At 36.0% G+C, this 25,573-nt stretch overlaps 1 protein-coding gene across 4 annotated transcripts in view; it reads left to right on the forward strand.

Annotated features, from left to right (window-relative positions):
* Positions 1-25,191, forward strand: part of LOC149553579 (ADP-ribosylation factor GTPase-activating protein AGD3-like) — a 150,281-nt gene extending 125,090 nt beyond the window's left edge. For all 4 annotated transcript variants that reach the window (XM_089788979.1, XM_089788980.1, XM_089788981.1 and 1 more), the window contains 7 exons: positions 16-243; positions 1,122-1,208; positions 1,467-1,820; positions 12,688-12,827; positions 12,991-13,087; positions 24,220-24,692; positions 24,821-25,191. In XM_089788979.1, the coding sequence (XP_089645105.1) occupies positions 16-243; positions 1,122-1,208; positions 1,467-1,820; positions 12,688-12,827; positions 12,991-13,087; positions 24,220-24,692; positions 24,821-24,935 (1,494 nt within the window). In that variant the 3' untranslated portion in view covers positions 24,936-25,191. The remainder of the gene's footprint in view (positions 1-15; positions 244-1,121; positions 1,209-1,466; positions 1,821-12,687; positions 12,828-12,990; positions 13,088-24,219; positions 24,693-24,820) is intronic.
* The last annotated feature ends 382 nt before the right edge of the window (positions 25,192-25,573 follow it).

Consider the following 25,573-nt stretch of genomic DNA (forward strand, 5'->3'; position numbering starts at 1 on the left):
CCATTCGTTTCTCAGGGACCTACAAATCAGCAGTCTATTCAGAGGGCACCCTCTTCATCTGAGCATGTTGCTGGTTTGTTAGGTCGGTTTCTTTCTTCTCATCACGGAATACCACAGGAGGAGAAGAGTGTGACACATCATACGGTAAATCTTCTTACATCTACCATAAAGGTGGATGCAGAGCAGACAGATTTACGATTCTGTTTTAGAATAATTTCTCCAACGAAGAACTACACCTTACAGGTACAATCCTGGATTTAATCCCTGCTTGAACTAATTCTTAATATGTCCACTTCTGTTATGTATTCAGACTTACATGAGGAAGATAGCAATTTGTTTGGATCTTTCTTTGTATGTAAGTGATGGAGGCAAAATCTGCCACATTTGAATCTTAGTGTTTCTGCAGGAATGCACTTACTTTGTTAGATAACCAAGCACTGATGGATACTGTGTTCTTATTGTTAAGTTTTATCAGACTTACTGGTATAGATGATCTTTGTCTTTGATCCTTTCACTAATTCCTTATAACAGTTTGTGACAGATATCTATCTGTCAGTATATATCTGATTTGCAGAAGACAGTTTATAATAATAATAATCAGTAATCAAGATTGATGGCTATCGATTTGATTGAAAAAGATTGAATTGAAAGTGAATTTAGTTTGAATGCAGCAGATAACTTGAAGACTGAATAATGATGTGTTCACCGTTAATCTACTACGATTCGATTGTATACAAATACATATATGAGGAGTCATGTCCCCAATGGAGTGACTCCTTTGATGAGTCACTTCCATCGGGAACATGACTTTTTAAAGTTACGTGGATTAACAAACAATACTCACTGATAACCAATCGACTAATTCAGTTGGTCAACATACTTAGGTCAATCAGTGTATAAACAGAATTGCTATAAGTTAAAAATATTATATATATATATATATAGATATATAATATCTCAAAACTGACGTTATAATAATGTGATACTCGATCATATATATATGTTTTTCAATATATTTAATTTTTACTATTCTAATAGTTTTCTGAATCTATATCTTCACATCAAGAGATGGAGCCCATTGATCTAACAGATGCTATTCCTCTTTTAATTCTCTTTTACAGGCAGAGAATGCCGTAGATCGAATGGACTGGATTGACAAAATCACTGCAGTAATTGCCTCACTACTGAATTCTCAGTTGCCAGAACAGGTAAGAGCAATAATATTGCTATGGCTAATCGATTAAATCTATAATAATTTATTGTCAACGTGGTGAAGCTGTTTTCCCACGAGTTATATATATTTCTTTGCAGTGGGTGACTTGACCACAATTGCGAATTAAATAGAATTTTTATAATAGCATGACTTAGAATAGATTAAGCAATTAATACTAGGTTTAATGTTGGATTCTTAGATCTTCTTATGCCCAATTTGTAATTAGTTCTTTTTGAACCTTTGAACTGTTCAGGTGGGTTTTAGCCAGAGGGTTCCTCGTAGTCCAAGAGTTAGTGGACATCAAGGCAAATTTGGTGATACAAATTTATGGAGTAGCTCTTCCAATTTGGAGCAATCACTGGCTAATGAATATGCATCTGTGAGGGGTTCTGTTCCATCCTTTCAGGATACTGTTAGAGGTATGCAGGGACATGTGGCAGCTGAACAGCAAGAGAGGCCCCTTGATGCACTGAGAAAAGTTCCTGGAAATGATGTATGCGCAGACTGTGGTTGCCATGATCCAGACTGGGCTTCATTAAATCTAGGCATTTTGCTATGCATTGAATGCTCCGGTGTTCACAGAAACCTTGGTGTTCATATTTCAAAGGTAAAACTCTAACAATTGATGATTCATATCTGATCAATCCAAACATCAAAGCTGGCTCCCACTCTTTATAAAACTCTTTCAGGGTTGGAAAGGATGCTTTAAAAATGTTTGGTTGTTTTCAGGAAATAGTAATGCAAGGTAGCCATAATTGATCTGAGGCTGTTTGTCCTTAGACTCTAGTCTTAAATAGGTTATTCTTGAAAATTGAAGTTACCAATGCTGGTTCTGATGCTGATGCGGGTGCAGGGTGCTGGTGCGCAGATTTTTTTTTGGGGATTTTGGATGCGTCCATATATAAATATATATGATACAAAAATAAATCATTCTATGGCATGATACTTCACCATTGATAGTTCAAATTGAAATAACAGTAATAGTCTAATTAGTCAATTACTCAAGTTCAAGATTCCTATGCAATTTGAATTACAAAATCAAAACATAGTTCATGGTTCAATGTTGATCAATTAATGAAACACATGTTTTTTGAAGTCACTTAAGTCACTGGGCGTTCAAAAAGTCCGAATGCTCTCCAGGTGCACCCGGATGCTGTCTGGATTCTCTCTGCATGCTCTTGGACACATTCTGCACGCATCCACAGGCGCTGAAACAGCTTCCTGCCAGCATCAGTGCAGGACCCAACTGCATCCGAGCATCCAAAAGCTTCCGCATCTGCATCCAAGGTTTTCCTGAGCGCATCGGTATCTTAGTTGAAAATGAATTTTTGTCACAAAATGTCATGATTAATGAGATATTGTTATTTTGCCAGCTTGTATCATTCTCTTTGTAGTACATCTGCTGTTGGAGTTTACTGTCTAAGTTGTAAACAATAAAGGCATTCGCACAAAAGCTTTAGCTTTTGGGTAGACTTTGCTGAGCCAGAAGTTTTGCCATACTTCTTTTCATTTTCCTCCATCACTCAGACCTATGTGCAACCAGTGTAACAGCTGTTTTCTTCATCTTCTATTATGTTCCTTTGATGGTTCTATTGCTAAGGAGCTATGTTATGGATCTGTCTTCCTTACTCAAAATTCCATTTGTCTTCAGGTTGATTGGACTGATCAGAAGTTGAATATTTTGTAGTGGCATGGATCTTACTGTTGGTGATCCTGTTATTTCCATATGTCTTTGCAGTGGCATGGCTACTGGATTTACTCTAAATTCACTATTAATACAATTTTTTTAATCAAAAATCTTTATTTCTTCCATCCTTTATGTCAGGAAATAGTTATGAGTTTGACATAAATATTCCATTTTTTACTAAGTTACCATATTCGCTCCAGAAAAGTCGAAATTCGATCCACCCAAATTCATAGTCGGTTTTGCATTTGTGTCAAATTCATTATTTTCTGGGTAAATGCCCTGCAGATTCGTAATTTCGAACCCTGGTCGACTTTGCAGGAATTTAGATCGAATTTTGTTTGGGTCAAATGAGCCTGAGTAGAATTTCAACAACTTTACATCGAACTTGGGAAACGACAACTTTTTTGTTGACTTTTTAATGGTTTAATTATGTACTTTTTTGTTTTGTTCGAACAAAAATGACATCATTTTGGGCTTTTATGCAGCAGCAGACCTAAAATGACATCATATTTTAAGTTATTAGCATAGTGGTGTATGAATTTATTTGCTGCAGCATATGTTTACGTAGACACAAAAATAAAAAAAATTCTTGTATGGATGAACCCAAAACGAACCTGAACCTAGCCCAAAATTTTTTTTAGTGAATTTCGAACCCAAACATTGAACCCGCATCTGCACCAGAATCTGAACCGGCAACTTAGATTTTTAATATTAGTTTTTTCATATCAAAGGTCCTAAATGCCACATCCACCATGAAAATGTCCTTGTTTGCTCCTAGTAAATATTTTGTTCAATAGAATATACTCCATTCCTAAAAAAGAATCCAATGCATTTTCAATTTCATTCTTCTAGTGGGCCCTTGATAGCCATATATCGTATGTTTATTCTCTCTGATGGATAAACATTGTGGTCTTTTGCGAACACATTACTGGTTATTTCAGTTGATTATATACTCCTCTCCAATAGATGGTACTAGTAGTGTGACTGGGTATTACTTGTGTGCCTAGCAGTATCAATTTGATTTGCAGGATTCTGTCTGCTAATGAGGATGACCTTATGATCCAACCATTTTGTTTGTTATGCATTTTTTTAATCCATTTCCCATCTGTGACTGCCGTTTCTGGATTCTTGAGAATCCCAGATGAGTCATTGTAGCTGTAGCTTTGTTGATACTGAACAAATTCATTACTCTCCAACTTCTCCCTGTTGCCATGTTTCGAATTTCTTGGGACATTTATGTATCTCCATCCTCCTAAAGCTTTCTTGATGTATATCTCAAAGCGATTGTTTAAAGCCTTCATTTCATTTATTGAAAGCCATGTGCAAGAGTTAAATGTTTTCAGAAACTGTTGTTACTTGGATCTGTTCTTGGTTCAAAGGCCTTCTTTTATACTCTCTCTCTTTTCAGTTTTCTGGTTAATCTTATCATTGTTATCGTAAAGTCTTCATTTTACTGCCCCGCTCTACTTGAATATGATTATTGCAGAGTAAACAGTATAAGAAATTCAGAATCATAAAGGAAGTACAACAGCAATTACGCAAAGCTTTGTTGATGCTTTTCATTCTGAGTTATTGCCAAATTGATTTGTGAGCTTTCACACATGCAGTCTGTTGTGTTGAAAACACACATGCCACATTGCAAATGGCAACCCCCACTTTTTCACTTGGTAGTTTAGTGGTTTGTTTCTTTTAGTGACTTAGTCTTAGTTTGGCGACACTTATGAAGTCTCAGATGTTGACACGAGAGTAAATTTTTTGTAAGGTTGAGGTGCAAGTCGATGCCTAGTTGCAAGTCCAGTCCTTGTAGTGGGTTAGAAGTTTCAATTGTCAAGACTTGATCCATGAACCTAGTGAAATCATTGAAATGATCTTATACATGGGGTTTCAATGTGGCTGGAACATTTTGCCAAGCAAGCCCCAAAATTCTGATTTATACATGATGAAATCAGATTGAGTTTTGAGAAAAACCCCAAACAATGTAAAAGTCCAGTTCAACTCAAGGAAATTTGTGCAAGCAAGCAATGGAATGTGACCTCAATGTTGATAGAAATCAAGAGAAAAAAAGGTGAAAGACTGACGCTCCATTTTGGATTTACAACACTCAGTAAAATTTAGAAGTTGATCTTAAGGCAAGAGCCTCACCAAGGTTGGAAATCTGACCTCTACTGGGCTGGAAGCCCAAAGGCATGGTAATTCCCACCTTACAATTGGGGCCCAAGTCTGTAAAGGTGAGTTAAAATTTGACTTCCAAGCAATAAAGGGACTTTTGGAAGAGGTGTGGTGAGGTTGTTGTCCATGAAATCGCCAAACATTCAAGCAATTCAATCTGATCTCCACACTTGTGCAACAAACATCAAACTCTCAACAAGTATTTGTAAGTATTGAAATCAAGCATGGAAATCTGATATGCGTTATAAGTGAAAATCCAAGAACAAGCCAAAGAGCTGGTATCATTTCAACAAACTACTTCAACTCTTTAGGATTTTGGCACATTGGTTCTGATGAGGGAGCCCAAGAAGGGTCAGGGATGTTCTGTGTATATTCACATTCCCAAAGAAAAGAGAACTAAACTTGAACCATCCGGAAAGAAAGGTATATTTATAGGATACAGTGAATCATCCAAAGGTTACAGGGTATATATTCCTGGACAGAGAACCATTGAAATCAATAGAGATGTAAAATTTGAAGAAGACATTGCTTTTAACCTCTTGAAGAATATTGATAAATCAAACATAGAATCAACTAGTGAATTAGATGAGTATCTGATAACTGAAAATTAGAGGGAGAATAGCTTTGAAGGAAATGAATCACCTTGTGCTATTACAGAAAATACTGAAAACCCTAACAATAAAAAGAGGCCACTTTGCGCAAGAAAGATGATTGAAGAAAATCGAGTAGAACCTGATGTCATTTTCAGAGAAAGCAAAAGAACGAGAAACCACTCATGCTATGTTGCTCTAGTATCTGAACTCATTAAATCAGAACCTTCAAGTGTTGAAGAAGCATTATTATGTCAACCTTGGATAGATGTAATGATTGAAGAATAACAATTCATATTTAAAAATGATGAAATTGCATGTACATCAATACTCTTTCATCGAACTCCCCATGCTTGGTCCTCACAATTGTGAATTTATGCAATCAAAATAGGCCAGCCATGTTGCCTACGTCAAACTTTTGCAACTTATATTTCCCATTTATTGTTCTCTCCTACCAAGTTCTCTATACAACCTCCTTTCCATGTCCTACTGCTTTCTTAGAGTTATTTTGTAATTGTTTTGTTGGTCAACATCAACCTTGGTAACTCTCTTTGCAAGGCTCAACTTTTATGTACTGTAACTTGTTATTTTTTGGTGAAACTGAGCTCTTTCTAGACTCAACAGAAAATCCCTTCACTCATTTTCTTGCTAGTGCTTTCTTATCTTGCTTGTGTTCCTGCACTTGTTTATGGACCTCTAAACACCTCTACCATGCACTTTGCTGACACTTACAAGGCTCAACTTTGGTAACCTTCTCTTTGCAAGGCTCAACTTTTAAGGTGTACTGTAAGTTGTTATTTAGTGGTGAAACTGAGCTCTTTCTAGACTCAACAAAAAATCCCTTTCACTCATTTTCTTGCTAGTGTTTTTTTATCTTGCTTGTGTTCCTGCACTTGTTTATGCACCTCTAAACACCTCTACCATGCACTTTGTTGACATTACAACTTCTGCATTTCTCTTCTTGATGCACCACAACTGTAGTGGTTATTTCATTAAGTGCATCCTATTGCGCTTCTGCAATAATTGATCATTTCCAAGATGGCATTGATGTGTTTTGGACCGCACAAGATACACTTCTATCTAGAAAGTGCAGATAAGTCTCATAAAATGATCCATTCTGCTGGAGTTTTGTCCTGCACTCTAAATGGCTATTTCCTGCAAATGATGTCTAACCTTTGAACTTCATCCAAGGATTTCTTAATCAAAATTAATATGAACTTTGCCACATTCTCTCATTTCATGCATCGTAACCCACTACACCACAACGGTTCTTAATATGGAAATTAACTGCAAATTCCTTAATCAACATTGATTCATGTCCCTTCTAAAACCATGCTACCATATATGGATTAGGGTATGGATTTGGATCCAATATCCACACCATCTCTATAGATACCAATTATTAGCATTGAAACAATCAATAATCAACTTGAAACACTAACCCGGAAGAACTTTTTCTCTGCAATTGACATTCATTCTTTTTGGATTCAATTACAATGTATAACATCAAGTTCTCTCTTGCCTCTACTTCTATGAAACTATTCTTCTTTTGCTTCATCTTGTGCTTGAGATATACTAGTAACATCAAGTTCTCTCTTGCCTCTACTTCTATGAAACTATTCTTCTTTTGCTTCATCTTGTGCTTGAGATATACTAGCTCTTGCCTCGTTTATCCTTTTCAATATCTAGATATTCATACAACCTATGTTCATGCTACCCAAATCTAAGACAAATACCTACAAAGCTCCTTCCATGAGCCCTTTTTGGTTGAGAACACAGGTAATAACTTCTTTGACTGTATTGGAGGATCTCGATTTTTCTATATCATATTTTTGTTTTCTCAACTCTTCACTTCTTCCAACTTATTCAGTTTAATCTCTTCATTCTCTTCCTCTTAAGCTTTTTCATCTTCCATTATTCTCCCTTAAAAACCATATGTAAGATTCTTCTATAGAATGCAGCTTAACCATACTGAAATTATGTTGCATAGAACTTCTAAGGGCATATGCAAATTTGACACTTTGTTTTCTTCATCATCTTGTACATAACCTGCTCTAGGGATTATTAATAATAAGTAATATTATTCCTTGGCAAAATCCTATATGCTCAACTCTCCTAGACCTAGGTTGTAGTCAACCGAATATTCCGAATAAATTATGTTTGTAATTGGGTTGCTAGCTCCCAGTGAGAGTGGTTGGTCAGTTGATAGTTAATAATTTTAACCAGCTAGGACTGTTATATATGTGCTCATTTTGTATGTTATATGATATTTTCTTGAGGTCTTGTCTCTTTAGCTTCTCATTGCTAGACTTCATGTTCTTCTAGATCACTTTCTTCACTGATTTCTATGGAAAATCCTTTTTAGTGGTTGTGTCCACAGTTCTAGTTTGGCTTGTATGGCTCAAATAAAATTAACATATCTACAGTTCTTGGTGATCAATCTTTTACTCTTTCATATTGCATTCCTCTATGGACCACGTCTCACATTTCTGTTTAAAGTAGGCTTGCTATTGACATAAAAAATCCTAACTCTCAACTTCTTGCAAACACATTATGTCAGTATGGTATACATATAGAACATGAAATACTAGTTATGAAATGATATTTCAGTAGAACATACCAAATTAAAGTATTTGAACATAGCAAAATTGCAACATGAACTAGAATCATTGAACATTTAACATAGTAACATATTGCATACCCAATAGTAACATTCAAAAGTAGAAATTCAAATAAAAATTCAAGTACCTATCCCAATGGTGACATGGTTGGGAAATGGCGGAGGTGGGGTTACTTGGGTACTCAAGTACCTGGTGCAGGGATGTCTCGGGGACGTGTACTTCAAGGTTTGCGAGGAGGGTGTGAGTCCCCATGTTACATTGTCCATTAATTCCTCAAAATAATTTAAATTATTAATTATTTTGAAGGAATGCTCGTTACTTTTTCTATGCTCTAATCTTAAATCGAAATTGAAAACTCAATCTCTACAATTATACATATCTTGAATCTATGCTTTTGGTGATCCATTGCAAGCTGCATTCATTCACTTCATTGCAACTTCCTTAACTCTTGCCAATTGTCAAGATTTTATTGAACTCAGAGATTCAAACTCCAAGGGGTCATGTGACTGCTTCACCTTAAAGGAATCTTGAAATTGTGCTTCAACATGGAGAATACACCTCGCTTCCAAGAGTTGCTCATGCATGACAATTGGCTCCCCTACTTACCAATTGGCTTCTTTCCTTGCCAAATGCATTGCTCCTTTGCTGGGTAATTCTATCTCTTTCATCAAACTCTCGTTCCACTTTGTTCAATTTACCAAGAACAAAAATCCTGATAATTCTGACCTTTAGCGAGCTTTGATGTTGTTTCCCTATTCATTAAATTTCTTTTTCTTTGTTCCATTGAGATTGTTAAGAGGAAAACTAATGAGGATATTGCTTCCTTTGTTGAATTGTGCCTTAGATCCACATTTTTTTCATTCCAAAGCATTATCTACAAGCAAGTTGACAATGTGGCCACAGAATCCTTGTTGTCTCCCATAATTGCCAACTTATATATGGAGCACTTCGAGGATATCGCTCTCAATTCTTTTCCTCCCAAGCCAAAATGGTGGAAATGATTTGTAGACAATACCAATGTTTGTTGGCCCCACAATTGGGACAAGCTAGAAGACTTCCATACACACCTCAATAGCATTACTCCCTATATTTCCCTCTCCAAAGAAAATGAGTCCGACAACTAGCTCCCTTGATATCTTGCTCATCCAAAAGTTGTAGTTGTCACATCTTTCGTAAATCTACCCACATTGTCTTGTACCTCCATTCCTTTCCTCACCACCACTCCTGTCAAAAATTTGGTGTCCTTGAGACTCTACCCATGAGAGCCTTTCGCATCTGTGATGAAGAGCACTTAAGACGAGAGCTTTCCCATTTACACAATGTTTTAAAAATGAATGGGTACTCTAGCCAAAAATCTCAAGGGCCTTCAAGGAAACCAAGCTCCTCTTCTACTATGATTCCAAGCCCATCTAGTGCCACTTTGCCCTTCATCAATCGCATCTCCCATAAAATCTCTAGGATCTTAGTGAAAAAAGGCTTACAATGCACCTTCAAACCCTTCTCTACCTTGAAGCATCATACCCCTTCTAAAGACTCTAGAAATTTCTTTCGTGAGTCTGGATTTACAAGATTGAGTGTTCATGTACTGTTCCATACAATAGGATAAACTGACCTCTGTCAAAACTAGGATAAAAGAGCATAGTGCTGACATTAAGTGTGACAAAATCCTTTTAAGTCAGCCCTTGTTGACCACTTCTTTGCCACCAAACACCACATTTTCTTGGAGCACTCAAATCTTGTCTAAAGAAGAGAGCTTCAAGCATAGACTCAAAGAAGCCATTGAAACTGTTAACCACCCCTCCAACCTTAATCGCAATGAAGGATGGATCCTTAGTCATTCTTGGCAACCCTTATTATCCTTTCTGAGAAATCAGGCCCGTCATTCTTGATTTGTCGTCCTGTTTCCTTATTCCCCCACCCTCCTGCCCCTTTCTTTCCTTCTTGGGTTTCTTATAGTCTTTCTGCCCTCCTTGGTTGATCCCACTCCATGCAGTTTGATTCTCCTTGTTTTGTTATCTCTTGGCTCGTTTGGTGCATTGGCATTTGGTGGTTTCTCCTTGCACTTGTTGTCTTGTTCTCCACTTTTTAGTTTTAAGTTTTTCGTCCTTTTCGATTGATGTTTATGTTAGGCTTTTTTCTCTCTTCTTGATATATATATATGTATGTTATTTCATATGTGTATATATGTCCACTTATAGGTACATCTATGTATTACTGTTTGTGTGTTTATTAGTTTGTTACATATCTATTTAATTTAGATGTTCATTCAAATTTCATTTATATAGTTTCATTTCTTTATTGTTTATTTAATTTATCTTTCTTTTGTCTTTGTTCCTTTATTTTTGTGTTGGTTCTTTCAGGTATCATTTTCTCTCCTGTTTTGTTTCATATATATATATATATGCGTTTGCTTTTTCTTTTTCTTTATATATATATGTTTGTAGTTTGTAGTTGTTTTATTGGTTTTCTAGTTTAGTGTTTATCTTGTTGTTGAATTGTCTATTTTGGCTTGTTCCTTATTATTTTGTTCTTAATTTAGTTAATTTTCTGACTTGTTTAGTTCTGTTTTTATTTTCAATTCTTAGGTTTTAATTTTTTATCTTTTGTTCTCATTCTCATTGTTATCTTTTCTGCCTATTGGGTGACTTGTTTCTTTTGCTTTATGTTTTTTTATATTCTTGTTTTCATTTAAATTTCTCTATATTTATTTGTTTTATTTTAGTTTTTTCTTCTCCATATATTTGGAGCTCTTTTTAATATATCTAGGTGTGGGTTTAGTTAGTTTGTCTTATTTATTTGTTGTATTTTGCTATTCTTTTCTTATTTTTACTTGTCTACATACATTTAGTCACATGCATAAGTAAAGTGAGTGAGTGTGGGTGTGTATGTATGTATATACTATATATAGACACACATGAATAGTTTTTTACATGCTTTTTCATGTTTATTTCTTGTCAGTTTTAGTTTTTTTTGTCCCTGGTTTTTCATTTTTCTTTGTTTTTAATTTATCTTATTTTTTTCTTGACTTGGTTCTTTTCCCTCCTTTCTCCTAAACTCATTTCTATTCAACCCTTGTTTGCAATCTATCTAATTTCTCCTCCTATTTCATCCTGATGATGTATCACAAATTATGATCCAAAATGTTGATGCTATAAAAGAACACACAGTCATTTCCAGAGACAACTATACACAATACTTGTGGATTGTGGGGAACTGCTAAGTTTAAAATGTGCAGTGTTCTGTGCACTTTCCAGTGAAGAGGACTGCAAGAGTTCATTGTGCTATTGGCGCATTTAAATCTTGAAAATTATAGCCTCTGGCCTAAGCAATGCAATACATTTATTAAAGATTGGAATTAAAGAAATAAATTATAGTGGTGGCAACAAACGAGCACTAAGTTAGTGAGATTAATGAGACTAAAATGTACAAGTGACGATACTGAGAGTGATGAAAGGAACAGAAATAACCAAAAATTTAACAAGACAAAAACAATAAAAGATAAAAGAAACTAACTAGAAGGTTGGAACTAACTGTTTAAAACCTACACAAGTCAGAGGGACAAACTTATTTAATACAAAACAAACTTCAACAACCGAAAATGGTTTGAAATATTACAACTTTTGTTGCATATAGCTCTGAAGTGTGGATCCTTGGAAGAAAGATAAATTGGTGATTATGAATTAGTCTTCATCATAGAAGCAATAATTGGGAAAAAATCACGGTTAACTTTGGTCGGTGGAATCAGCTGTCTGTTTTCTTTTCTATTGATTGGACTTATTAGTCAAAAACTTACTTTTTTTGGAAGAAGACAAAAAGCATGGGGCTTTTTCAATGAACTGGTTTTTAGTAGTTTTCCAAAAAGTATAACGAACCCTAATCCCTGTGGCCTCAAATGATTTAATTAGGTAGCTTCTAAGGGTGCTATCCTGCACATGCAGGGGCCCCTCTGGTTTTAGAAAGAACAAAGTAAAATTGTTTTGGGCTGTATCACTTGGAAGCAGCATTTATTGTTCTTTTAACACTTGATTTGTAATGTGTACACTACTACTTGATTGACACTTATGATATTTATCAAGAATTTGAGAATGATTTGAAACATTCAATATTATTTTATGTTTTAAGTTTGAATTCCATTTCTTTGTACCTGTGAAGTAACAATGACAGTTTTTTGGTTAATCTTTACAAAAAAAATTGTCTTTTTTTAACTTGCCGAAATTTTTCCCCATGTTTATCCTGTTTTAAAACCAGTTAATAGTTCTCCATTTACTCTTTTCAGTTTGCCAAGCCAATGGGATGCTTCTATGGTTTTCAATGTTCATTGAACAGAGAAATGGAAATATTCACTTTGAACAGGATAGATTGAGGAATCAATACCAACTTCTGAAAGTTCATTTTTTCCTTGTGCAGGTTAGATCTTTGACACTGGATGTAAGGGTTTGGGAACTTTCTGTTATCAGTTTGTTCCAGTCCCTTGGTAATATGTATGCCAATTCAATATGGGAGGAACTTCTAGAAAGTGGAAAGCATAACAATGATGCCCATAGCAGGTGAGTAAATGCAGAAGATGGCAAGAATCCTTCCCAAGCATCCCAAGTAATTTTCTTTTATAACATCACCTTCTTCTGGTGGAGAACAGGAGTAAAGTGCTGGACCTGGATTCGATCCACTGAAGATAAATCTTTGTTCATGTTAAATGATTCTTTCGTGCAGACTGGATAACCACCAACAAATTGAGGATGTCATGTCTATCAACAAACCAAAGCCTAGGGATGCTCTTTCGGTTAAGGAGAAGTTTATCCAGGCGAAGGTATTGCATCCTCTTCTTAAGAGATTCTCTCTTATAGCTTTTCAGTGAATTTTTCTGTGCCATTGCCATTTTGTAAAGTCAATATGGTTTTATATGTGATCATGTATTGATTGAAATACATACTTTTCAGTTTAGGAAGGCTAGAGGGTCTCTTGGATTGTAGTTTTGTGTTAGGAATGCTTCATGTTGGCGTCTAAAGTGAAATGTCTAATTCAAATTGTTTGAAATTCCCAGCATTTATGGGTGCTGAAATGCTTATATATTTTATTATCTGATTGTATTTATAATGTTCAATTTGATGCTTTCCATTTGAAAAGTCCATGTGTATGCTTGTTTTTGAACACTTGCATGTTCAACTATTCATTTTTTTGAAATGCATATCTGATCTATAAGATCATTGGCCAAGAATTTGTCCTCTTTAATCTTTTTGTTAATAGAATACGGAAATAGGATCCATAGATAGATGCAATGGTGTAAGGCAGTATGTTGTCATAGACTGAATAATTACAAAGAAGCCTTGGGAAGAAAATAAATTATACTAGTTACAAGCAATGACTATAATAACTTGCAGGAGTGAAATCAACCTCCAAGGATAAAACTAGAAGCATACCAATAAAGTACTCTAACTCACATGAGGTGTGAACTCAAAGAAGATTGATGCTATATGTGTAAAAGAAATAATGTCATACATTACAAAAATGATAGATATCCATGCAAAAGGAAAGCCTGTCCTCAAAGAAGATAGGCCTGATGAGACCATAAGTGGAGGCAATGGCTGCCCCTGGTCAAACCTTGTGATAGAAGATTGATCATGTTAGCATCAACTATCATGAAAGAGCTAATACTAGATCTGATGATGTCTGTGGGACTGTGGGAGAATGTCGCTTGGCTGGGTGATCTTGTGGAGTACAAAGAGTGCCTCTTGAAAAGGATGTTTCCCATCAAACTCTCCTAACATCCATGATTGATGATCCATGAGTCATAAAAGGAATCTGGTAACACACATTTTGGGTTGGATCTCCTAGAATGTAGATGACAAGGCTTAGAAACTGACTATTTAAAATGGGGAATACAGGATGCACCTTTTTGGAGTGAGGGAAAGAAGAAGATGGAGAATTCCAACAGTTGCATGTGAAGTTGGACACAACTTTACTGATCTATCACAATAATGGTATGTACTTACAGTACCTAAGATTCTGAAGGACACTCAATGCCAACCAATGGACTAGGCTTGAAGGAGTTGAGTAATCTGGTAGTCCTTAGGAACCCCTGTAAAACCCTGAGGCTGTAGAGAATGCACACAAATTTGGCTGTCATTATATCTAAAATGTTTTCCCTATAAAGAGAGTGGGAGACCAACAGTTCAATATGGAGATCCACTCAAATCAATGTGCTGCACCCCAAATTCTGCCCACACAATGAATTGATGGTGGTCCACATTGATTGGATCATATGTAACCACAACATTTTCTCCTCCAGGTCTGCCCATGTAATATGACCAAGGTTTGGTCCCTAGATTTTTAAAATTAATAATTGTTTTAAAAGGCTGCAATGTTGGTTGCATTTGTAATGATGGAGTTGACAATGACAGTATGGAAGCTTTGGTAATGAAGCATTCTCCTAGCACACTTTTGGAAAAGTCGATTTCAAAGTAGAGCAATGATGTATAGTGTAATAAAATGAGTTCATAGGTTAGAATAGGAGTTGATTTTGACAAGCTGCCCTTTAAAAGGGAGAAACAGAAGGGGAACCTAGTTCATGACCTCAATTTGGCCAAGTTTCATGATCAAATGTCCTTACAGTATAATCTGTCTTCAGATCTCTTAGGAGATGCAGATGACAAGCCATATCATCAGTGAATTGGTGGTTTGAGGTTATAACAAGGTATACAAATATGTTATCCTTATGGGTTTCTTTAAAACTTTCTCTAGGTTATTGATGTAGATACCAAATATATGGAAGAAAGGGCAATTCTGCCTCAGTGAAATACTGCTTCTAATAAAATCAAGATCATCTGGACAATCGGAAAATGTCCCGGAACTATCCTTCATAATCTCATAATAATGACTTTAAAAAACTCGAAAGCTACATGGAATCTTAGCCTTTTCATAAAAAAAACAAAAACAAAACTGGTTGGCTACTGAATTAAAAAGAGTTATAAAATAAACAAAGCAGAACACACCTTTGATGACCTCTGCCCAGATTTCATATCGATAGTTTGGAGAGTAAAGATGTGGCCCACAGTTCAATAATCTCAAAAACCCTTTGACCCCTGGTCTTAAGACTTTTGCCTCACCAAGAATTCAGAAGAATGAATCTGAACCGTTGTAGCTTTAGATTAGCTTAGGAAAAATATGATTCATCTTAATTAAGCTATCATCTAACAAGTAAATAGGTGCGAAATGGGACACTTGCTAGGAATAGCCTAAAGAGCTTGAAAGATCCAAGTTTTTTGAGTCAATATCAACCGGAACACATACATTCAGAAAGTTGCAAAGATTCAGTGCAGTGAACAGAAGAGGAAAAATTACAATAGTGTATTTGATCCTTTATTAGCATAGATAACCCACCCAGGATCTTAATTCTAAAACTTATTTGAATTTGTTGCCAGAATTATGCTTTATGTCCTCTGAAGTTATGTGAGAAAATAGTAATCTATCTCAGTATTTCAATGTTTATGTGGTGAAATTATTATTGTAGTTGTCAAACTAGATTGAGAAGCAAGTGAAAAACCAATGCATGCAAGAAAACAGGACTAACATAAGTGATTCCCCTAGTGAACCTATGTCGTCGGTAGAAATTGTGTATCGGCCGACGGGTCCCTTCGGGAAGGAAATTGTGTATCAGCCAACGGGTCCCTTCGGGAAGGAAATTGTATATCAGCCGACGGGTACCTTCGGAAAGGAAATTGTGTATCGACCGACGGGTCCCTTCGGAAAGGAAATTGTGTATCAGCCGACGGGTCCCTTCGGGAAAGTTATTGTTATGTAGCCGACGGTAAATAGTTTGTAGCGGACATGATGTATCTGGCCGACGGATACCTTCGGGAAGGTTCGTCGGAAAGTATTTATAACCCCTTCGGGAAGCATTGTAATTATCATTATCATGATATCATAAAAGCACAATGTACTGTTGGTATATGCGAATAATAATAATTCTGCTGTTTGCTGTTCGGTGTTCGTGTCTATTTCCTGTGTGCGTTGCTTAATTAATCCATACGGTAAACAACCTAATTTAGGAAAACTACCAAAGAGTGGGGATGTGCTCTTCATGCCACATCTCCATGCAAGAATTACAAGCCAGTTGAGTTTATTGAGGCTCTCAAAATATTGTAGAACTTCTTGTGTACTGCCAGATAAGAACACTACCTACTGCAAAGTAAACAGAATATACTGGAACATACCAAGAGATTGGGAACCAATATCATTGATTGTTTTACCCATTCAGGTTAGTCCTTGTGCAATATGTGGACTGAGAAGCATCTTGATCTATCAGGGTCAAACTACCTTCCTTGACTATTGAGAAGCATATGCAAAGTACTTGGCAGTTGCCAAATAGAGTACAACTGTCAGCAAATACTTACAACCAAATCCTAGCAACTACTTACAAGCTGAAAAATAATTATCAGTCCGTTACAAACAAAGTACTAAAACATAAAAAGTTTATCTCTATGAACTTCACCTATATATTAACCTTCCTCTGTGACTTCTTCGTCGTATTATTCAACTCAGTTGCATGTTACATGCACCAAAATTAAAACCATCTTGATCTATCAGGGCCAAACTAACTTCCTTGACTATGTGAAGCATATATAAATTACTTGGCAGTTGCCAAATAGAGTACAACTGTCAGCAAATACTTACAACCAAATCCTAGCATCTACTTACAGGCTCAAAAATAATTATCAGTCAGTTACAATCAAAGTACTAAAACCAAGTTTATCTCTATGAACTGCACCTATATGTTAACCTTCTGCTGTGACTTGTTCATCCTATTATTCAACTCAGTTGTATATTACATGCAACAAAATTAAACCTCTAACCTGGATGATTTATATGATGTGCAAGGGAGCTATATTTATTATTTATTATTTACACTCTCAGAAATTGGACTGAGCAGAGATCCAAAATGATTGAGCTCGAAACGACAGAATTTCAAATGATGCATATTCTTGGGAATCTGTTGATATCTGCAAATTTGTCTTATGTGAGATGGGTTTGGCAGGTACAAACAACCCATTTTCACCAGCCTATTCTGTAAATCATGTACTTGTCATATGCCAAACATGCTTGATAAGTTTGTCTGCAGAGGGGCCTAGAAAAGTATGATTAGGGTGCTCGGCTCATTCTTCAACTTCTGTTTCTGTCCATTCTTTCTCTACCTGGCCTGCATTTGTGTACTTTATTGTTTCTTGGGAATGTGTGGAAGACTTCTACGTGATTTTACTTAGTCATACAATGTAGTGGGTGTATTAATTACATTTCTTCAACTGCATTAAACATTTTTATTAATTAAATCATCTTAGATTCTTAGTAATGCACATAGATGACGTTTTGTATTCCGAAGAGTATCGTTATATATGTTACAGTATATCATGATTACATGCTTACAAATTTGTTGTTGAAAAACAATTGAAGTCGTGACTCATTAACTTTCTGTACAAACATATCACCTTGTACCAATTTCTGCAAAATTCTGTTATGAATCAGACTTAGATTGTACCTTTTCTATGCTTGCTGTAGATGATCTTCAATATACAGTCTTGAATAAATGGAGAAATATAATTCTGGAAATGCTTTTAACTTCTTCAAGTTGTCTTAGGACAGTATTGATTAATGAAGCAGACTTGTGATTCTTGTGTGTCCTTAAACTTCAACCATACCCTCATTAAATATAGAGATCAAGGGGCATGTCCTTACAAAGGACATGTCCCTTCCAAAAGTCGGCTTGAACTGCTCTTCTCAAAACCGGTGACTTTTTTTTCTATTAGGATAGTTTAAAAACTTTCCAAGTATAGAGCAGTCTGTATAAGATATCTTATCACACCCCCATTACATGTACACTCACAAAATTGGGGGAGAGATTTTACATTAGCAGCTTTCTGTGAATTTTAAAATTCATCATTTACATTTACATATACAGATATGTAGCAAAATGAAAGTCTTGCTCCTGGTTAATCACTGGGACTTCTTCACTGGTCTGGGTCATAACTGGGACTGAAGCCTCCTGTCTGCCTGGGCTACCTTCACGAAGTTCATCTCTAACATTGCTCAGTACAGCTGCCTCTGAGGGTGCCAACATACTTTGATACTCATCTATATAGTTAGCTGCATGTACATTATCTTTATTTATCAGCAAGTTACCTTCACGCATGAGAATCATGAAGTCACTTCTGAAAATGTGCAACACCACTGCCACCTGTGACATGATGTAAAAATATGTGAGTTTAAAATTAAACTCAGTAAGCCTTCTCCTCTCCTCCTGAAAGATTTCTTTATTCCTGTCCTTCCAAATAGTCCACAGGATTTCAGTAGACAAAGGAAACCAAAAAGAGTTAAGCTTAGAATCAAATTTCTTAACATAACCAGCAAGAATTTCACTCCAGGTAATACTATCTCAAAAGACTCAGTTACACTGCACAAACTACAAGTCACAGATGCACAACCACAAGATGACAGGACTTGACCCACTGCTAGCTTCTTAAGCAACAACAGCCATCTAAAACAAATCTTTTTAGGTTCAGCTAAACCTTTCCAAAAAAATTCAAAAAAGAAAGACCAATCTGAGAAAGGGTTAATTTGCCCCCAGCACTGGATCACCCTAGCAATGAGAGCAGAATCATTTTTCATACACAAATACAGCCCTTTAGAAGTGGTCTCCTTCACCAGTGTACCATCCACCCATTTGACTTTGTCAATAAAAGCTTTAGAATCAATGATGTCACAAGAGCATTTAAATTTGATAGCTTTTTTAATCATCGTGTAAGTTCTCTTCTGAGTCTCTGCAATATTATATTTGCCTTTTAACTCCTCCCACTCCCCTAACTTCCCCCCTACCAAGATATCTTGTATCCATGAAATCCCCTTCGAATTCCAAGTTTTTGCTGAACAGCTCTGTGTAAGTGCCAGTGGTTTATTATTATATGAGAGACCCCACCAAATGGATCTGTCCATCACAAGGAAATAAGGAGGCCCCCCTGCTGCATCCCTCCCTTGAATAGACTTCCTCACCTGCGTCCAAGCCTTCCAAAATGTTTGAAAGATTTTTGACCCAAATAGTCTCATCTTGAATTCCTCTAACACAATATCAATCACTGGTATCTCCTCCCAATCCTTACCTTTCCTGATGACTGATTTCAAAATATTATTTCTAACCAAACACTTTCCAAGGTTCATTCCCCCATAGGGCCTTTATCACCCATTTGGATGCTAATGCCATTCCTTGACTTTTGAGATCCTTTAACCCCAGGCCTCCCTGTGACTTAGGTTGGCAGCACCATTCCCACTTTACACAATGCCTTTTCTTATTACCTTTCCCATCTGACCACAGGAAGTCTCTAAGAATCTTATCTAACAAGCCCATGTGAGAGTTCAAAAACATCCAAGCTGAGGCAAAATATATATGATGAGATGCTAGAACTTTCTGAACAACTTGCAGTCTACCTGCGAGGGACAGGGAATGAGATTGCCATTTCAGGTGCTTCTTATTAATCTTTCCATGCACCCATTCCCACATCTTTTGGAGATTCGGATCAACTGAAAAAGGAATTCCCAAGTACCTAACAATCTGGTTAGGGCCAGACCACTGCCACCCCTTTCTGCTTACCCAATCCAGCAGCTCAACAGTCCATCCCAACACTTTAGACTTGGCTGGAGAGATCTTAGATCCAGATGCCATACAAAAGAAGTCTACCCTTTTACAAGCATTTTCAAAATTTTCTTCTGACAATCCTAAGAATAGAGAAGTGTCATCAACAAATTGAGCATTTAGCAATTCCTCTCCATTAGGCAAGGAAATACCTTTGAGTGGCGCCCCCAGTTCCTTATCCCTCAATATGTAGAAGAGTGCATCTGCTGCAATAACAAATAACAGGGGGGCAATCGGGCACCCTTGTCTGATTGATCTTTCTAGCACAATTGGTTCCAATATGCAACCGTTAACATCTATAACAGTACTTGCCTCTTTGAATAGGACTTTCACCCAGTTGCAATATATTTCGGGGAAGCCAAAAGCTTCCAGCATTCCAATCACAAAATCCCACTCAATCCTATCATATGCTTTCTCAAAGTCTAAAAGCACCATAGCAACATCTTGTCCATCCTCCTTAGCCCAATTCAAGGCTTCCCAACTAGTGATTAGATTTTCCAAAATATACCGCCTTGGATAAACCCTGTCCGAGTCTGGGAAATAAATTTGTTTAACAACCCCGCAATCCTGTTGGCTAGAGCTTTAGCCAGAATCTTGTATGACAAGTTCAAAAGAGGGACCGGTCTCCAGTTCTTGACTAGAGAACTATCTCCCTCTTTAGATAACAACTTAATAACTCCTTGGTTTGTACTGCCCCCTAATGACCCTTTCTTGTATGCTTCCCTCCAACAATTCACTACAGATCCAGCTTTTGTTTTTCTTATAAAATTCGGCAGGGAACCCATCCAATCCAGGTGCCTTCCCATGTGGAAGGGAGTCAACAACAGCTTCAATTTCCTTCACTGATATATCCTTACTTAAGTTAACCTTTTCCTCCTCAGAAATCTTGGAAGGAATGTTCTTAAAGCACTCACTCATCGCAATTCTACTATCAAAGGACTTTTCTGAAGAGAATAGCTTTTTGTAAAAGCTAGAGAAGGCTCCCTGAATCTCCTCAGGGTCATTAGAAATTCTATCCCCAATAAGAATACCGCTAATTCTCTCCCTTTTCTGTTTTGCTTTAATGATGTTAAAAAGATATCCCGACCCCTTATCACCTTCGTTAATCCAGTTCATCCTAGGTCTAATCCTTTGCCCCTGGATCCTATACCTCTGAATAAAACCGGTGACTTTCCAAAGAACAATATTAGTTTAATGCCTAAACTAACCAAATAGATTAGTTAGATGAAAAAACAAGTTATCTAAGAGAGATGCCGATACCTATCAAGAAGGGAAGACAAGTATATAGACCTTAGAAGGGATTTTATGCAAGAACAGATCAGTCCGATCTGTAATCAGGTCAGTATGATTTAAAGTTATAGAATTAACAAAATGTAGATTGTGGCCATTTATTTCCTTTCATTTCTATGCTCCTTCCCTCTACCACTGCGACCCCCATCTACCCGCACTAATGGTCATCACTTGTGGTTTAATATACATATTAAAATTATCTTTGTTTAAGGAAATAGTGAAAATGTCTTCTTCTTGTGCCAAGTAGCATTGTATATCAAGTCAACTTCCCCATTGTGCACCTTATTTTTATAGAATGCTAATGTCTCACATGTGTGGTTCTTGCATCGAAAACTGCATGCCTTATCAATCTAATTACACTTTGATTGTCATACCCAAAGTCTATGCCTTTGACTGTTGCAATTCTGAATCTTCAGGAAGTCTCCTAAGAAATAGCACAGCATGTCCGCTATTTGATATCTTGTATTGCACTCCATAGAGAAAAAGAGATTTTTATGATAACTTTTACCAATCCTGGAGAGAACGAAAGAAACAATGTTAATGTTTACAAAGAATTAAAACAGGTCATTGGGACACTGAAAGAACAACTGTAACTCAACTTAGATGAATTTGTATAACCTGTAATAGTTTCTTAGTTTCTTTGCAGTCAACAGGTTTTACTTGTTCTGAATGTATATAGCCTGACAACTTAAAGCCTTAACCTTGAACAAATTCAATATGAGATGCACAGTTATTGAACCAGAAAATGTCCTCTTAGATAAATTTTCATGAATGATATTTGGTGTGGTCATCAATCTTGAAATAGTTGGCACCATGACACAAATACACTTACAGTTTGTTGGGCACATCTACAAAATTATGCATACTTCTGGTTCTGATCAAGGGCATGGATGTGTGCTATTAATCCTCAATATCCATTTCACATCAAGTTTACATTTTCTTGAAATACTAATCACCACATACTCACCTGAATTTCATTAGGTAACTCTGCAATGTTGTGCTGCTTCAAGAGTACAACAGGACCATGAGATTTTTTTTGTTATTAATTGTTGAATTTTCAAGGTAAAAGTTTGTGATGTTTTTGTTACTGCTGAAATTCGATACTAGTTTGATCATTGCCAAGTAGCAGACTTGGAGCCACTTTAACCATCTGAGTTGCTAGCCTCAAGATTTGTGTCATAACAAGTCTACTATTTCTCATGAGTTTGTTCTTTCCAAAGAACTATTCCTTAGTTATCTCGTCCTCTTCATGAGTAATCTGATGATGATGTGGATGAATATGTCTTGCCGAGTCCTCTTTAGATTCATTTGTGATATCATTCTGATATGAAAGTCAAAACCACAGAACTCTTCTTGGTTCCAAATTTTTATGTTCCAATTTTCACATTTTTGGAGTCCATCTTGAATTATGAGGATATGCAGTACGTGTATTTCTTCTCAAATATTTTATTTGAACTCCAGTGCAGGATTAAATTGATTGTACTCCAGTAGTATTTGAATTGTGTCTGATATCATCTTCCATTGTGATATGTAGTCATCTTCTGCTCTATTGAATATTGATGAACCTGTATTAGTTTATCAAAGAGTTAGTTTCAGATGGGCCATGTTTTTGGCAAATCATTGAGAAATCCATGTGAGGTACCCAAACCCTTTTGTTTTAATATAGCCTCCTGTAAACCATTTGAATGCTGTTCTTGCAAATGCAGAGAAGTCAGACTTAACTTTTAACTGGATTGACCTTTTAAGTTTCTTGATATCGGTGCTCAACAGCTTCTCTAGTTTAGTACCACTAAATGGAAGATCCAAATTGGTCATTTTTAAAAACTTATATGCATATTTGAGGTTCTATGTTCATTATTAGCTTTTGAATTTTGTCTGTTTTTTTCATTAGCATTTAGCGGCTGGGCATTAGCAAGTTTTCCCCACCTTGAGGAATCTTAGGGGTAGCAACCTTATAGAAGGTCCCTTTAATGTGCCACCGTAATCACTACTAGATCTGTTAGTGTAACTCAAAATTGAATAAAAACAAACAGTTTATGAAGAAATTGGGGACTGCAATTTGTGGCTATAACTGTTTGTGCCATTTATTACAATCTAGTTCTGCAATTAGTGTCTCAGTTGATTTTTTGTAAAGCAGAAATTTCTCCTAGTCTTGAAACTGAGGTTTGGAAAATATACAAGTATATAGATTGATTTTATGTATAGTTGATTTGAGATGGGTGAATAAACAAATACACACTCACACACAAGGAAACACACAAGGAAGGGGATGTGAATAGAAGGATGCATCTCTCTGAATATAGTCTATCAACTAATTAGGATTATATGCATATAATATTCTATTTACATGGTATTGTAAAATTATAAATGGAATTCAATTACCTGGGTTTAGACTGGCAAAACTCACCAGAAAATTGGGAACTGAATAACAATGTCTTAGTTGGAAAAACAGAGCATGAATCTATTTTTTTGCTTTGTGTCAATTATATTTCTTATAACTAAAAATAGATGTTATGCATTATATAAATGCTAAGAATAAAACAATGGAAGGGGTTAAAAAATAAAACAATGGAAGGGGTTAAAAAAACTATCTTCAGAGTTTGTTGTAACAGTTAAAGAGTGTTTATGTAAAAAAAACATATGGATGGCCCTAAAATATAATGTTCACTCTTTTATGGAGGAGGGAGTTGGAATGCTATTTCAGGATCAGCTCTGTGGTTTTTACTTAAACCCTTATCAGGGTATAAATTAAAGGAGAAATTCTCATTGTGATACAAAGTTTAACTTACAAAGGAAATCTATTAAAAAGTAAGACCTACAGAAAATTTAAAATACCCTACCACTAACCTTACACCAAATATGTTATGCTCTGCACTTTCAGTGTGTTAATGGTTGGTCTTGTGTGTGTGTGTGAAGTACTTTTAGATTTACAATAAAGCTGATGGAGTACTTTTCAAAAATTCATTTTTCTGTAGTATTCTGAGAAGCAATTAGTATCGAAGGAAAGTTCTGATCTGGAGCTACCATCAGTGGATTTTCGAATGTGGGAAGCTGTTCATAGAAATGACAAGCAAATGGCTTACCGTCTTCTTGTCATGTCCAATGCAAATATCACTACAAATTACGAGCAGGCTAAGTCAGGGAGTAAAGGGAATTCTGTTGATCATGATATATCTGAAAGCAGCTGTAGGGAAAGCATGGAGCACTCAGATTCAGTACCATCAAGACCTAGCATAGAAACACACACAGATGATTTCATTGAGTTAGAGGGTGGATTGAAAGGATGCTCATTACTACATCTGGTATGCCATACTGGTGATCTGGCTATGTTAGAGTTATTATTACAGTACGGTGCAGATGTCAATGCTCAAGATTATCATGGGAGAACACCTCTACATCACTGTATTTCCAAAGGGAATAATCAATATGCAAAACTGCTTATTAGAAGGTACCTAAATCTTTTATTTTACAAGTCAGACAAACCCTTATTATTGTACTTGCCTCTCGAGAAAATTTGCATATCTGCTCTAATACAAATATATTTCCCTAAATATTAACTTAATATTTCTTTCTCAGGGGAGCAAGTGCAATGATAGTTGATGGAAGAGGCAAAACTCCATTACAGAGAGCAATGGAGATGGGTGCAATTCCTGATGATGAACTCTTTCTCCTACTATCTGAACATAACTGATTATACATTCTAGGTATCATTAGACAAAAATACTCATTTATCTATATATCTGATTTCCATCATGAGAATATTTTGTATCATAGATCCTTTCTTTGTAACTGGTATTGTTCAACCTGAATTTTCATATTCAAAATAAGTAGTTGTCTAAGCATCCAGTGTCAAATGTCGCAGGGATGCTTAAGAACTTGCTGAAACGCTTCTATTGTAAAATATGTTATGATTTAATTTACTAGAGCCCACATCCATGTATTAGTAATGCCTCGAGTTTTCTTATTGAATGGAATTGTTTATCATTCCATTATTTGTTTTTCTCTCTTGATTATAACCAATAAAATCTGACATATTCTGACTCGAGAGATTTGTATTAGGGATTGAATTCAAGATTGATCATGTTGGAATTGGTCCCAGATCGTGACAATTACCGCAAGTCTGTTATTTTAACAATGTTAAATATCTTCCAAGTTTGATCTTATACGATGTTAGTTTTTTCATTTTCACGAGCCTGTCATAATTTATAGGTTTTAATTTCTGAAAAATAGGTGGTAGGTAAAAAAATTAAGCTTAATTGCTCACCTACCATAAATGTAATCAACTGAGGCAACTGTATATAAGAATTATAAACCTAAAAGCATTCTGAG

This window comes from Cupressus sempervirens, chromosome 6 (genome assembly GCF_028749045.1).
Source record: "Cupressus sempervirens isolate cs-2001-9-10 chromosome 6, ASM2874904v1, whole genome shotgun sequence".
NCBI classification, from domain to species: Eukaryota; Viridiplantae; Streptophyta; class Pinopsida; order Cupressales; family Cupressaceae; genus Cupressus; species Cupressus sempervirens.